This window comes from Oncorhynchus mykiss, chromosome 23 (genome assembly GCF_057628025.1).
Source record: "Oncorhynchus mykiss isolate SJ-2025 chromosome 23, ASM5762802v1, whole genome shotgun sequence".
NCBI classification, from domain to species: Eukaryota; Metazoa; Chordata; class Actinopteri; order Salmoniformes; family Salmonidae; genus Oncorhynchus; species Oncorhynchus mykiss.
Window position 1 is genome coordinate 10,597,886 of NC_143044.1, and position 14,697 is coordinate 10,612,582.

At 41.2% G+C, this 14,697-nt stretch overlaps 1 protein-coding gene and 1 long non-coding RNA gene across 2 annotated transcripts in view; both read left to right on the plus strand.

Annotated features, from left to right (window-relative positions):
- LOC149972504 (uncharacterized) overlaps positions 1-14,697 on the plus strand; it is a 250,165-nt gene that overhangs the window by 135,915 nt on the left and 99,553 nt on the right. The gene's annotated exons all lie outside the window — the stretch shown is intronic.
- The window catches only part of LOC110502420 (synaptic vesicular amine transporter), a 28,920-nt gene continuing 16,434 nt past the window's right edge, over positions 2,212-14,697 (plus strand). The window contains exons 1-12 of the mRNA XM_021580445.3: positions 2,212-2,410; positions 2,645-2,817; positions 4,940-5,300; positions 6,625-6,683; positions 6,825-6,908; positions 9,844-9,936; positions 10,038-10,127; positions 10,241-10,284; positions 11,512-11,572; positions 12,135-12,230; positions 13,057-13,135; positions 13,664-13,715. Of these exons, the coding sequence (XP_021436120.1) occupies positions 2,685-2,817; positions 4,940-5,300; positions 6,625-6,683; positions 6,825-6,908; positions 9,844-9,936; positions 10,038-10,127; positions 10,241-10,284; positions 11,512-11,572; positions 12,135-12,230; positions 13,057-13,135; positions 13,664-13,715 (1,152 nt within the window). The 5' untranslated portion in view covers positions 2,212-2,410; positions 2,645-2,684. The remainder of the gene's footprint in view (positions 2,411-2,644; positions 2,818-4,939; positions 5,301-6,624; positions 6,684-6,824; positions 6,909-9,843; positions 9,937-10,037; positions 10,128-10,240; positions 10,285-11,511; positions 11,573-12,134; positions 12,231-13,056; positions 13,136-13,663; positions 13,716-14,697) is intronic.

Genomic DNA, 14,697 nt, shown 5'->3' on the forward strand with positions numbered 1-14,697 from the left:
ACTGCAAGAGAGGACAAGACGGTGTGAGGCAGGGAAACAAGCACAGCAGAGCAACAGGATCTTGAGAACTGACAAAAGGACACCGGATGACCACCAGAGGGCGTAGCATGAGCAGATGTGCAGATGTGACAATCGGTCATGTACAGGAAATTACAAAGGAGTGTGTTTGTTCATGCTCCAGCTTTTGGTTCACAGCCCCATGAGAAATCTCTGTTAAATGACTTCCACAAGCACAAGCACGCACATACACACATCTACTGTAGACCTTGTGATAGGCTGTTGCCTATGTATGATTATGAATAAACTGGAGTGTAGCCTTCTTATTAGGCTACCCAATTATTTTTATTTTTTTAAATGCTAGATTGTCAGTCTTTAACAGATAAACTGTAGTTGGATAAAAAATTACAATGATGCCAATCAGAAGTGGAAAAAAAAGAATACACTACATGGCCAAAGGTTTGTGGACACCTGCTTATGGAACATCTCATTCCAAAATCATGGGCATTAATATGGAGTTGGTTCCCCCTCTGCTGATATAACAGCCTCCACTCTTCTGGGAAGGCTTTCCACTAGATGTCGGAACATTGCTACAGGGACTTGCTTCCATTCAGGCACAAGAGCATTAGTGAGGTTGTACACTGTGTTGGGCGATTCAGCCTGGCTTACAGGCGGCGTTCCAATTCATTCCAAAGGCATTAGATGGGGTTGTGGTCAGGGCACTGTGCAGGTCAGTCAAGTTCATCCACACTGATCTTGACAAACCATTTCTGTAGGAATCTCGCTTTGTGCACAGTAGTAGTAGTCATGCTGAAACAGGAAAGGGCCTTCCTCAAACTGTTGCTACAAAGTTGGAAGCACAGAATGGTCTAGTATGCTGTAGCATTAAGATTTCCCTTCACTGGAACTAATAAGGGGCCTAGAAAAACAGCTCCAGACCATTATTCGTCCTCCATCAAACTTTACAGATGGCACAATGCATTCGGGCAGGTAGCCTTCTTCTGGTATCCACCAAACCAAGATTAGTCCGTCGGAATGACAGATGGTGAAGCGTGATTCAGATGGTGAAGCGTGACTCCAGAGAACGCATTTCCGCTGCTCCAGAGTCCAATGGCGGTGAGCTTTACACCACTCCAGCCGACGCTTGGCATTGCACATGGTGATCCTAAGCTTGTATGCGGCTACACGGCCATGAAGACATCCTATGAATGTGCCACACTGAAAGTCACTGAACTCTTCAGTACGGGCCATTCTACTGCCAATGTTTGTCTATGGAGATTGCATGGTTACACGCCTGTCAGCAAAGGGTGTGGCTGACCATGTAGTGTAACTTTATGGAATTGGACATTGAATTGTTTTAAAAAATTAATTATTTCACCTTTATTTAACCAGGTAGGCTAGTTGAGAACACGTTCTCATTTACAACTGGGACCGGGCCAAGATAAAGCATAGCAGTGTGAACAGACAACAACACAGAGTTACACATGGAGTAAACAATTAACAAGTCAATAACACAGCAGAAAAAAAAGGGAAAAAAAAGAGTCTATATACATTTTGTGCAAAAGGCATGAGGAGGTAGGCGAATAATTACAATTTTGCAGATTGTATTGATTTCATATCATGAACATCATCAAAACACAGACTTTCACTATTTCGACTTTGTCTTCAACGTAACCTCTAGTGGACAGATTATCGTGGACAGATGAAACAGCGAGAATCTGTCAAGGTTTACGTAGAATGATGTGATTACGAGCAGCAGTAGTTCCTGGATTTGGGTTTTCATCATTGATTATTTGAACGAATCAGGATTGGGAGAAGGCAGTGCTAAACGGTTTTCACTGTATTCCACAGCCACAATGTCAAAATTGGCCATATCGTAAAAATTCCTGAAAACATAATGTCCTTTTTAGCCATGATAAACACGGATGACATTAGCGGAACGGCTCCCTCCTGCCCTAGCCTCGGCTCCCTCCTGCCCTAGCCTTCGTTAACAGAACAGGGGCAAAGGACACTTTGTCGGTGTATACTAGCTATAGCTAGCTACCGTTGTCGCCCCCGCCTCTTCTGCCTGTGAGGTTTATCAGCGTATTGCATCCAACATTATGTTGCATCCCTGCCATCTACTGTACTGGAGCGCCCCTGCCTATATACTGGAGTAAGAGTTTAAAATGTATCAAAAGAAGTATAAAGAGGGGTTCCTGCAGATGCAGAAATGCCCACATGTAGGAACGCCCCCGAATTGCGGGCTGCAGTTGCACCCTTCTCGAGACACTGCTGTGCTCTAGGTGAGGATGTTCATGATAAAAGTTGCATGACGTCAAGGACCAGTCAAGAAACTAAAACGCCCTGCACATATCGTTTCTTTCACCACGGTTTGCAGCCGCAAAGTGATTTTTGCTAATGTGCATCTAAGGTAAGATTTCAACCATTATGTCACATTACAGGTCACGATTTATTGAAGCAGATGTACCAATTTCTGTTTTATTCTAATGACACATATGCGATTTAGTTGAGTCTTCTCCAATCTACATCAAGTCATTTTACATCGCCTTGTATGAATGCTTAATTTGCAATTAGGTTTATTGTGCTAAAGCACATTTTTAGGACTGTCACTCTCTGGTGTCCATAACGTTTGTTATTTCCCCAGAGCAAATCTTTTTTCGCTCGCTCCTTTGTGGACTCAAAAAATGGGAAGATTAGACACTCTGAGAGAATTTAATTTATTGTCATGGATGAGAGAGGAAAGACAATCGAGGAAGTTGACCCTGGTCATCGTTTTCATCGCCTTGCTGCTGGATAATATGCTTCTAACGGTGGTTGGTAGGTGCAACTTTGGAAATATTATTTTCACACCTGTTACTGTTGTGTCAACTGTTGTTTCACCCACTGAAACGTATCAATGCCTGTCTAAAGGACAATTCGAGTCTGTTGCTAGCCAAACTAACCCATTAACAATGTGGACAACTGACAATATTATTTTCAACCATGCAATGTTTTGTTGTTTCACTTGTATAAGATGGTTGTATTCTCCTTTTTGTTTAGAGTAGTTTAATTATAATTTTTGGTGTGGAAAAAAAGTTATTCGGTCTTGCCCCCCCCCCCCCCCCAAAAAGAAAAAAACATTGTCTAGTCTAAAGCCTATGATTTGCTCATAATTTTACCTTGCATGAAGCTTTTTAATTATATACGAAATTAGACACTAGCTACTTCAGTTGTTACATTTTATTCAAATAAGATACACATTGGTTTTCATCCAATATCCAATATTAGATAGCACAATGAGTAAGAATGACAGTCTGGTCTCATAGACTAAACTATACATAGTAAACGTAAATCATGGACACAAAAATGTGTATTATATGTTAGGTGTGGTATGATACATAAAACAGAAGGTTACTTAAGGCAGAAGTGAAAGTAGGGTGGGTGAGTGTATAACGCGAATGTCTAGCAACCCAAAGGTTGCGTGTTTGAATCTCATCACAGACAACTAGCATTTTAACTAATTAGCAACATTGCAACTACTTACTACTTTTTAGCTACTTTGCAACTACTTAACGTGTTAGTGTTAGCCACCTAGCTAACATTAGCAACAACAAATTGGAAATCGTAACATATTTTACATTTTGGAAATTCGTTACATATTGTACGAATTGTAATTCTTAACATATCATACGAAATGGATGATGGACATCCACAAATGAATACATACATACCAAATGTAACATATCATACTAATCCAGGCTGCATCACATCCGAATGTGATTGGGAGTCCCATACGGCGGCGCACAATTGGCCCAGCGTCGTCCAGGTTTGGCCAAGGTAGGCCGTTATTGTAAATAAGAATTTGTTCTTAACTGACTTGCCTAGTTAAATAAAGGTGAAATAAAATGTAAATAAATAATTGGAACATCCCGGATTTACTTTTACTACTTTTACTACTTTTACGTCTACTCCTGAGTCCAAGTTCAGAATGAATGAATAAAATAGGTCATAAATCCAACATATTGTGAATTAAAATGTAAATATACCCATAATAACATATTAGTAAGCGGCCTATGTGCTACAATGTTTTTCCCTAAACATTTCCTCTGTTGATTATTCATGTTATCAGATTGTGTCAAGTTGTTTACAACCTTAGGCATTTTCAAAAGCTGAATGTAGCCTTAGTGTAAAGTTCACAGGGAGGTTAATTGTTAATAATTGGTCATCATTTATATCGCCTTTCACGTGGCCAAGTGAATAGTAATTAGTAAATTAAAACTATGGTGGGCCGGGATGGTGGGCCCGCTACAGATTATTTGGCCGTGGAATTCATCCATCTACACCCATTGTATATTTTTGGTCCCAAGGTGCCCAGCTCTCTTGATTTCCTTGAAAGCATCAGCATTGCCATTACCAATGAATCACCCAGTCGTATCAGATAGATTATGGATGGCATTGATGTGCACATGAATGCTGTTATTTTGCTTGAGATCGTGTCGTCACGTCTCCCGGACATGTCCATTGAGCAATGGATACAGATGCGCATTGGAAGAATGTCCGAATTTTTCAGTCAGAAATGACTCTAGAGTAGCTGTGTATGCTCATACGTGATTGGAGACAAATCGATAAACAGCAAGGGTGTGAATAACAATATGATAAAAGCATGATAATAACAATAATATGAAAATAATAAGCTAAAACCATCTTAAAGAGGCCAATTATTGTGTTATCTGGCACATTTATAGCTACATGAGTTAAATCAAATCAATATTTTCTTAACCTTTGAAAGAAATGGAGTGTGTCCTAATGTCCTACCCGCTACGAAAATCTAATAAATATAAAATAAATGTGTAATTATATTCCACACAGACTTCTTTGGATGATGAGGTTATATCGGAATATACTATAGTAGATATAACACTTTTCAGGATCTGTTTTTCTGCTCCTTTCTTCCTGGTAGTCCCCATCATCCCCAGCTACCTATACACAGTTGATGATGCAGCAGCCAACATGGCCAAGAATCACACCACGGCCTCCCCACACACCCCTTCTGGAACCTTCCAGACCATCGTGTCCCTCTATGACAACTCTGTCAGGGTAACCAGCGGGGGCCCAATGGACTCCACACCCATACCCTTGGATCAGGCGCAGGCGGTCTCTCTTTCCACCTCGGCTCTCACACCCCACAATTCCACAGAGCCTGACTGCCCCAAAGCAGATGACCAGCTTCTCAATGAGAATGTGAAAGTGGGACTACTTTTTGCCTCCAAGGCCACCGTACAGCTCATCACCAACCCCTTTATTGGGCCTCTCACCAACAGGTGGGTGATTGACATGATCACACTGGTTGGTGTGTTTTCTGTTAACTAATTTTCATACTTATTTCTAGATTATTTCAATGAAATGCCAGCTGTGAACTTGCTTGCATGGCAACTATAATTCAGGTTTCGTAAAACCTGTCTATTTATGTTGCCTTAGTTAATGAAGAGTTTTAGCATTTAAAATGATTCCCTGGTTGCACAAATGTTTTAATTATGGTTATAAAGGGGTGGTTTCATACAGTTATGACTTGATTTGACTAATAATACTAATAATTAAGACAAGTAGTTTTGAATGACACTAAAATGAGATGACAGCAGGCATGCAGGTTAGGCCAATGTGTATCTTCAGTGTGAAGCCACATGCAGTGTGGGTGCCTGCCAGGGCTTCCTGCTAGCCCAGAGCTAAATGGTGGCTCAGCTTGGCCTGCGTTTGGGTAATCAGTCAAAGGTCCATGGAGAGAAAGACCAGGAACAGACTCTTTTCAAGTGACAGGGAGTCAAATGGAACGCTGCCATTTGTATATTGCTATTTTGAGACCAAATGTCATGTCAGTTAGATCTAATCCAACCTGTTCCCATATAGCTAAATTCCTGTTTAGTGGTTTGTGTTGGATTTATGCATCTCTGCATGCATGCATTCAGTATGGATCCCTGCTTGTAGTGCTTTACAAGCACTTGTAGTTATTGTTACTACGTACTGTATTCTGAAATTACTCAATATCGATTGTACTAAGGATCAGTACTTTTGTAGACATATCTGTATGTTAGCGCACCTATTCGGAAAGACCAATTTGTCAGAGATATTACTGTGAAATATTGTCTTGTGGAATGCTCACATGGGTAAAGTCAGTCAAGGTTTGAGCTCTAGCAGTGCTCACTGCTCAGTTATAGACAAATGCGTCAAGGCTAATATTTACCGTCTCAGCCGGGCGCCACAATATTCTGTAATTAAAGCAAACAATAGAATCCTATTATTTACCCATAGTCACCTTCCGTGTGGGAAACGACAACACAAGGCAAGTCATGCATGTCAGGTACATGGAACAAGGCTCTAAGTACACACAATGCATATTTACAAAAGCATTGACACCGCACCATGATTGTGTCGTTTTTGTGCAGACCAACTCCCAGGTGTGTATCACACAAATATCAGTTGTATCAGAACCATTGTGCCAAACGCAGTGTGTACGAGGCCAAAGAGTGTTTCTGCCCAACTTCTACTAGACTGCCTAATGTTAGATGAGCTGTAGTTATGCGTCTTGTTTTATATATTATTGCATTACATTCTATAGTATTGAGAAAGGATGTCTCAATGTGCTTACAGAATAGGATACCAGATCCCCATGTTTGCCGGGTTCTGTATTATGTTCCTGTCTACCATTAGTAAGTATTACCCACATCCACACCTGTCACATCCACACCTGTTTCCAGATCTCACACCGTGTTTCAATTATATTTTTTCATGATTGATGTTTTCTTTTCTTTTTTTTTGTCGTCTGAATTTCTATTGTCGTCGTTGTAAAGTGTTCGCCTTCTCATCGAGCTACACTCTGCTGTTTCTGGCCAGATCCCTGCAGGGTGTGGGCTCCTCCTGCTCCTCCGTGGCTGGTGAGGTCCTTGGCATTACCCCTGACATTTATAGATGCTTTCAGGATTAGCTTCACTTTGAGACAGGAGCAGCAAGCACATACAGTTGCCCCAGAACCTTCCCCTTTGTTATTACAGTAGGCCTACCTTGGTATGCATCTTTGTCTCTCGAGTTGAACAATGAGGCATTTATTATACACATCTCTAGTTAAGTTATTGAAAGGTGATGTGGTGAGAGGAACAACAAATACTCCCTAATAGACACTGGTAAGTGTCTATTCAAACAGTCACAGAGGATTTGTTGCAAGCAGCCCTGGGATAAATGAAGAGCAGTGTTTCAAGAACTAATAATGTATGTAGTATGCTATAAAGAAATACATTGCCTTGCAAAAGTATTCAGATTTACATTTTTTTATGTTACAAAGTGGGATTAAAATTGATGTAATTGTCATTTTTCTGTCAACAATATACACAAAACACTCTGTAATGTCAAAGTGGAAGAATGAAAGATTCATATAAAATTAAATAACAAAAATATAGTTGTTGCATAGTATTCAGCCCCTTTGTTTAGGCAAGCCTAAATTAGTTCAGGAGTTAAATTTGGCTAGGCAAATTACATGAAAAGTTACATGGACATGACATGATTTTTAAACAACTAACACTTCCTCTGTCCCCCATACATACATCTGTAAAGTCCCTCAGTTATGTATTGAATTTCAAGCACAGATTCTACTACAAAGACCAGGGAACTTTTCGAAAGCCTCATAAAAAAAAGGGCAGTGATTGGTAAATAGGTAACAATAAAAATCAGACAGTGAATACCTCTTGTGGCATGCATGGTCTAATGTATAATTGTGCTGTGCATTATGTATTAAGCCACCCAGACACCTCCAAGATACAGTCGTCCTTCTGAACTGAGCTGCAGGACAGGAATGAAACTGCTCAGGGATGTCACCTTAAGGACATTGGTGGTTTTAAAAGTGGTTTCAATGGCTGTGACGGGAGAGGACTGAGGATGGATCAGCAACATTGTAGTGACTCCACAATAATGACCTAAATGACAGAGAGAAAAGAAGAACATAAATATACAAAACATGCATCTTGTATACAACAAGGCAATAAAGTAATACTGCAAGAAAGACATGACAAAGGAATACACTTTTTGTCCTAAATGCAAGCCTTATGTTTGGGGAAAATCCAATACAACACATCACTGAGTAACTGCCTTCTTATTTTCAAGCGTGGTGGTGCCACCATCGTGGTATGGGTATGCTTGACATCAGCAAATACTGGGGAGTTTTTCAGGATTAAAAAAACGGGACAGGGCTAAACACAGGTAAAATCCTAAAGCAAGAAGACAGTGTATGTTCCTAAGTGGCCAAGTTACAGTTTTGACTTAAATCTGCTTGAAATACTATGGCAAGACTTGAACATTTCTGTTTAGCCATGATCACCAACATCTTGACAGAGCTTGAAGAATTTAGAAAATAATAATAGGTCAATCTTGCGCAATCCAGCTGAGACTTACCCTAGAAGATTCACCTATGTAATCGCAGCCAAAGGTGTTTCTAACATGTATGGACTCAGGGTTATTTATATTTATGCAACGACAATATTTAAATTTATTACATTTTTATTAATGTTTTTATAAATGTTATACTTTTTCATCCCAATTGACGTTACAGAGTATTTTGTGTAGACTGTTAACAAAAAATTACAATTAGTCCTTCTGAGTAGCGCAGCTGTCTAAGGCACTGCATCGCAGTGCTAAAAACATCACTACAGACCCGGGTTCGATCCCAGGCTGTGTCACAGCCGGCTGCGACTGGGAGACCCATGAGGCGGCGTGCGATTGGCCAAGCGTAGTCCGGGTTTGGCCAGCCCTGTCCCTGTCCCATTGCACTCTAGCGACTCCTTGTGGCAGGCCGGGCGCTTGCAAGCTGACTTCGGTCACCAGCTGGAAAGTGTTTCCTCGGACACATTGGTGCGGATGGCTTAAGCGAGCAGTGTGCCAAGAAGCAGTGCAGCTTGGTGGGGTCATGTTTCGGAGGACGCATGGCTCTCAACCTTCGCCTCTCCTGAGTCCGTACGGGAGTTGCAACGATGGGACAAGACAACGACCAATTGGATATGATGAAATTGGAGAGAAAAAAGGGTAAAAAAAAGAAAAACACCTACTCACAGGTTTATTTTTATTTTACTACATTTTACTATGAAATAACCAAAAAACAAACAAAATATAGTTTCTATTTGAGATTCTTCAAAGTAGCCACCCCATCAATCAATTGTTTTTGAACAGGAAAATGACCCAACACACCTCTAGGCTGTGTAAGGTCTATTTTACAAAGAAGGATAGTGATGGAGTACTGCATCGGATGACCTGGCCTCCACAATCACCCGACCTCAACCCAATTGAGATGGTTTGGGATGAGTCGGAACGCAGAGTGAAGGAAAAGCAGCCAACAAGTGCTCAGAATATGTGGGAAATCCTTCAAGACTGTTGAAAAGCATTCCTGATGAAGCTCGTTGAGAGAATGCCAAGAGTGTGCAAGCTGTCATCAAGGCAAAGGGTGGCTACTTTGAAGAATCTCAAATATAAAATATACTTAGATTTGCTTAGCACTTTTTTGGTTACTACATGATTCCGTATGTGTTATTTCATAGTTTTGATGACTTCACTATTATTCTACAATGTAGAAAATAGTAAAAATAAAGAAAAACCCTTGAATGAGTAGGTGTGTCCAAACTTTTGACTGGTTCTATGTATGTAAAAATATATATATATATATATATTTAAAAGACAATTAAATACATTTTAATTGTGAAAATGTGGGGGGTCTGAATACTTTTGCAAGGCACTGTATATTACCCTGACTGCTCAAACCAACTAAATAGATATGGCCAGGTGAAATGTACATTTGTATATAAGAGCTTACATGTTCTGTTCTTCTTCTAGGGATGGGGATGCTTGCCAGTGTGTACACAGATGATGAGGAGAGGGGAAATGCCATCGGGATAGCACTGGGTGGTCTGGCCATGGGCGTGCTGGGTATGTACACAATTCATGATGTATTTGAGCTCTTTGTAGACTACTGTAACAGGCAACAGTTGGCACAAAATCATTGACCACCTTTAATTTCTTCCACCCAGTGGGCCCACCATTCGGCAGCGTCATGTATGAGTTTGTGGGGAAAACGGCGCCTTTCCTCATTCTGGCTGTTCTGGCTGTGCTGGATGGAGGTAAGTAATGTGGCCATGTTTCTGTCTATCATAATGCAGATATTCTGTTTTCTCTAATCTGGAGTCACCTGTTAGGCATGCTAACTAAGTTCATCCTCTGTGTCTCCCAACAGCACTGCAACTGTTCATTCTCCAGCCCTCAAAGGTGGAACCAGAGGTGAGTGTATGGCTTTGACAGCTCTTTTTATGATTATTGATGTAAATTCATTGGAATTGTGTAAGAATGTGTTCACAATCACCAGATCACTGTGATATGAATGCGGGGATCAATAGAGTATTATAAGTGATTTGATTGGATTCATACAGCGTCTTTCCAGATGCTTAAAGTGTTTTACACTGTTTAGGGAATACAAATAGTGCACAGGCCATTACAAGTAATTTAACACTGAATAAATACACTTTTCTCTGTCAGAACTCTTCTGCCATGCAAACAGATAAGCAGAGAAATGAACCTCAGCCGCTCACAGTGACAGCCATGAGTGATGATCCGTTTGGAAGTGTCTTCCAGCCAGGTTTTTATATCAGAGCGGCAGCCTGAGCTGTGCGCTGTGTAGGTCTCTGGTATGATGGGTTACCATCCCAGTTAGAGGAGACATGTGCCTGGGATGGATATTCCTATCAGAGCCCCTCTGACTTTGATCTATGGGGCTGATGCATATCAGTCATCACGGATACCAAGGAGGTAGTGACAGAGACCCAATCGGATGGTGGCTGTGATTATCAGACCAATGGCGCTTATACATTGTTTAGTTGTGGATGATGAATATTAAAAAGGGAAAAAGGGAAGGGGACATGACATAATCCTCACTATTAGTACATCGCTGCTGGGCGGCATGTAGCCTAGTGGTTAGAGCGTTGGACTAGTAACCGAAAGGTTGCAAGATCAAATCCCCAAGCTGACAAGATAAAAATCTGTGGTTCTGCCCCTGAGCAGGGCAGTTGTTCCTATGCCGTCATTGAAAATAAGGATTTGTTCTTAACTGACTTGCCTAGTTAAAAAAAATTAAAATCTCTGTTGCTGAGATTTTTAACAGTGACGTGAATACATGATCATTAAGCTTAAAGACGTTGTCATAGTAACTGACAAGAGGTTACTGTCACACCTGTGCCAGTCATTAGTGAACTCAATGGCTATGTGTGGACATGTCCTATTCATTACTGTAAGAGCAGGAACAGTGGTATTTCAGTGTGCACAAACACTTTGCATACTGAAAGCACAGATAGTAACTGTACATCATTGTGGAATGATGTAAAGGTACAGACAGCACTGTAGTAACTAGGTACCACATAATTATTCGAGGCTGCCTTTTTGTATTAATCAGTTTTGACATGAAACTGATAGCTCTGTTTAGCTCTACATTTCCTGACCCTTTTCTCTCTACAGAGCCAGAAAGGGTCCTCACTTTGGAGCCTTATTAAAGATCCATACATACTCATTGCTGCAGGTAAGAATTCATCATTTATTATTGTTAGTCATATTATTACTTCATTCTGAAGTACCCACTGTGGCATTTTCCATTTCAGTCACACTAAGTGAAAAGCAACTGGGTGGGAGCAAAGATGTGGAAGAAGAACTGACTTAGATGTTCAAACAAATTGTATTCCAGTGGTTGAATTTCTCCCCTGAGCTAGGAAAAGACAAACACTGAGCCTACCAATTGATTTCTGGGTTAAGAACAGTATTATTGCCAGAAAGAGTGTTGAGAGGGAGCGAGCACTGCATGTTAGAAGGGGTCATCTCCGCATCAGAATAGAGTGTGTATGTGTGTTGTGTGCGTGCACATTTGCTTGTGTGTGTTGGTGTATGTGTGATGCTGAAGTGCTTGGGGAAACAACATCTATGTGTCAGTTAGATTCCCCACCACTTCAATTACCAGGCCCTTTTGCCAGGGCAGCCTAATACTGGGTATTATGCCTGGGGGGGGCTGTCAGGGACATAAAAATGTGTAAAGATGGAGAACAACAGGCCCAAGATCCACTTATCCTCAATCACATTCTCTTTTCCAGGATCCATTTGTTTTGCAAACATGGCCATTGCAATGTTAGAACCAGCGTTGCCTATTTGGATGATGGAGACCATGTGTCCAAGAAAATGGCAGCTAGGTATTTTGACATTTCTTTTCCTTTTTGTCCCTTTTGACAACCCTGTTTCCCCTATTGCCAATGCTGCTTTTTAAATGTTTTATTTTACCTTTATTTAACTAGGCAAGTCAGTTAAGAAGAAATGCTTATTTTCAATGACGGCCTAGGAACAGTGGGTTAACTGCCTGTTCAGGGGCAGAACGACAGATTTGTACCATGTCAGCTCGGGGATTTGAACTTGCAACCTTCCGGTTACTAGTCCAACGCTCTAACCACTAGGCTACCCTGCTTGCTGAATGTACTTAGAATAATGGCCTTCATTTGAACTCGAGGTTTGAAAACACAGCAAAAAGAAACAGCATAGCACAATAATAACTTGATTATGACACTGTGGCGTATAACTGTGAATTCACAAAAACTTCATACAGTATCTAGATGACCATTGAAACGGATCTGTAGTCGTTCTCCACCTCATTGAACCTCCCGTTTTAGTGAAACCGAATACTCTTTTTCTTTTCCCGCCATTATTACTTATTTTTATTAGTGGCATTGACTATGAGGACTCACACAGATAAATGGGGGATGAGAAAGAGGATGGAGGGACATAGGGGGGAGGCAGGGGGACAGGATATTAGGGTTTCATTTGCGGGCGAGTGGAGAGTGGGAGTGCTCATTACTGTGTCTAGGAGATATGCTGGAGCCCTATGATAGAGACGGATAATGTGCTTGCTTATCTGGGCCCCTCTGTACCCTGCTATCTCTCGCTCTCTACCCTGCTATCTCTCTCTCTACCCTGCTCTCTCTCAACTGATCTCTGTCCCTCCCTCTCTATCTTTCTCTCTGCCAGGCGTTGCCTTTGTGCCAGCCAGCATCTCCTACCTTATTGGAACTAACATCTTTGGCGTCCTCGCGCACAAGATGGGGAGGTAGGGAGGGAAATGACTCCCGTTTTTTTTTCGGTCTCCTTATCTTTTCCTATGTTGGTATCTGTTTCCTGTGCTATTGAGCAACTCTAAATTAGATTTCTCAGGCAGGTTGGGTATTTGCTGTTTATTGAAGTCTACAGCGTGACAGTGTGTTTATAACCGCTTGGCTAACGTTTGTTTGTTTACCACAGTTGTGTGTGCACAGTCACATTTAAATCAATAGATTTTTACCTCACACTTTATGAAAATACATGTGTTTCAGGGCTCAAATAATGCCTGTAGTCATAGAAGTATTCTTTTAGAAAGTTTGAAAAAAAATCTAACATTTGTTTCTCAAAATGTCCTAATCCAGTCTCAAAGAAACAGATTGTGATCCATTTGCTTCCTCTGTCATTTATTTGAAGTTTATTATTGTAATAAATGAGATTTTGTGGGCTTGCGGTAACAAAAACAACAGTGAAGGGAGGGGAGAGGGACATTGACTGTTGTCATTGGCAGACCCTGAACTGCTCTTTCCTCTTTTCCCAGATGGCTGTGCTCTCTCATCGGGATGGTCCTCGTGGGGGTTAGCATCCTCTGTGTGAGTACTAGACACATCTTTATCAGGTAGCTTTTAGCAACCAGCTCAACACAATGCTAACATTAATGTAGCTGTTTGGCCTGGTGGCATCATCAGAATCAGGGGGTCCATCTAAGGATATTGGGTAACACTATACAGTGCCTTCGGAAAGTATTCAGACCCCTTAACTTTTGCCACATTTTATTATGTTACATAGCCTTATTCTAAAATTGATTAAATAAATACAAATTCCTCATCAATCTGCACACAGTAACCCATAATGACAAAGCAAAAACAGTTTTTTTGAAAAGTATTCAGAGCCTTTACTATGAGACTCGATATTGAGCTCAGGTGCAACCTGTTTCCATTGATCATTCTTGAGATATTTCTACAACTTGATTGGAGTCCACCTGTGGTAAATTCAATTGATTGGACATGATTTGAAGGCACACACCTGTCTATATAAGGTCCCACAGTTGACAGTCCACGTTGGAGCAAAAACTAAGTGATGAGGTTGAAGGAATTGTCCGTAGAGCTCTGAGACAGGATTGTGTCGAGGCACAGATCTGGGGAAGGGTACCAAAAGATTTCTGCAGCATTGAAGGTCCCCAAGAACACAGTGGCCTCCATCATTCTTAAATGGAAGTTTGAAACCACCGAGACTCTTCCTAGGGTTGCCCACCCGGCCATACAGAACAATCGGGGGAGAAAGGCCTTGATGAAAACCTGCTCAAAGAGTAATCAGGACCTCAGACTGCAGTGAAGGTTCACCTTCCAACAGAACAATGACCCTAAGCACACAGCCAAGACAACGCAGGACTGGCTTCGGGACAGGTCTCTGAATATCCTTGAGTGGCCCAGCCAGAGCCCAGACGTGAACCCGATCGAACATCTCAGGAGAGACCTGAAAATAGCTGTGTAGCAATGCTGTAATTGATGCTGTAATTACTTCCAAAGGTGCTTGAACAAAGGGTTTGAATAATTATGTGAATGTGATATTTCA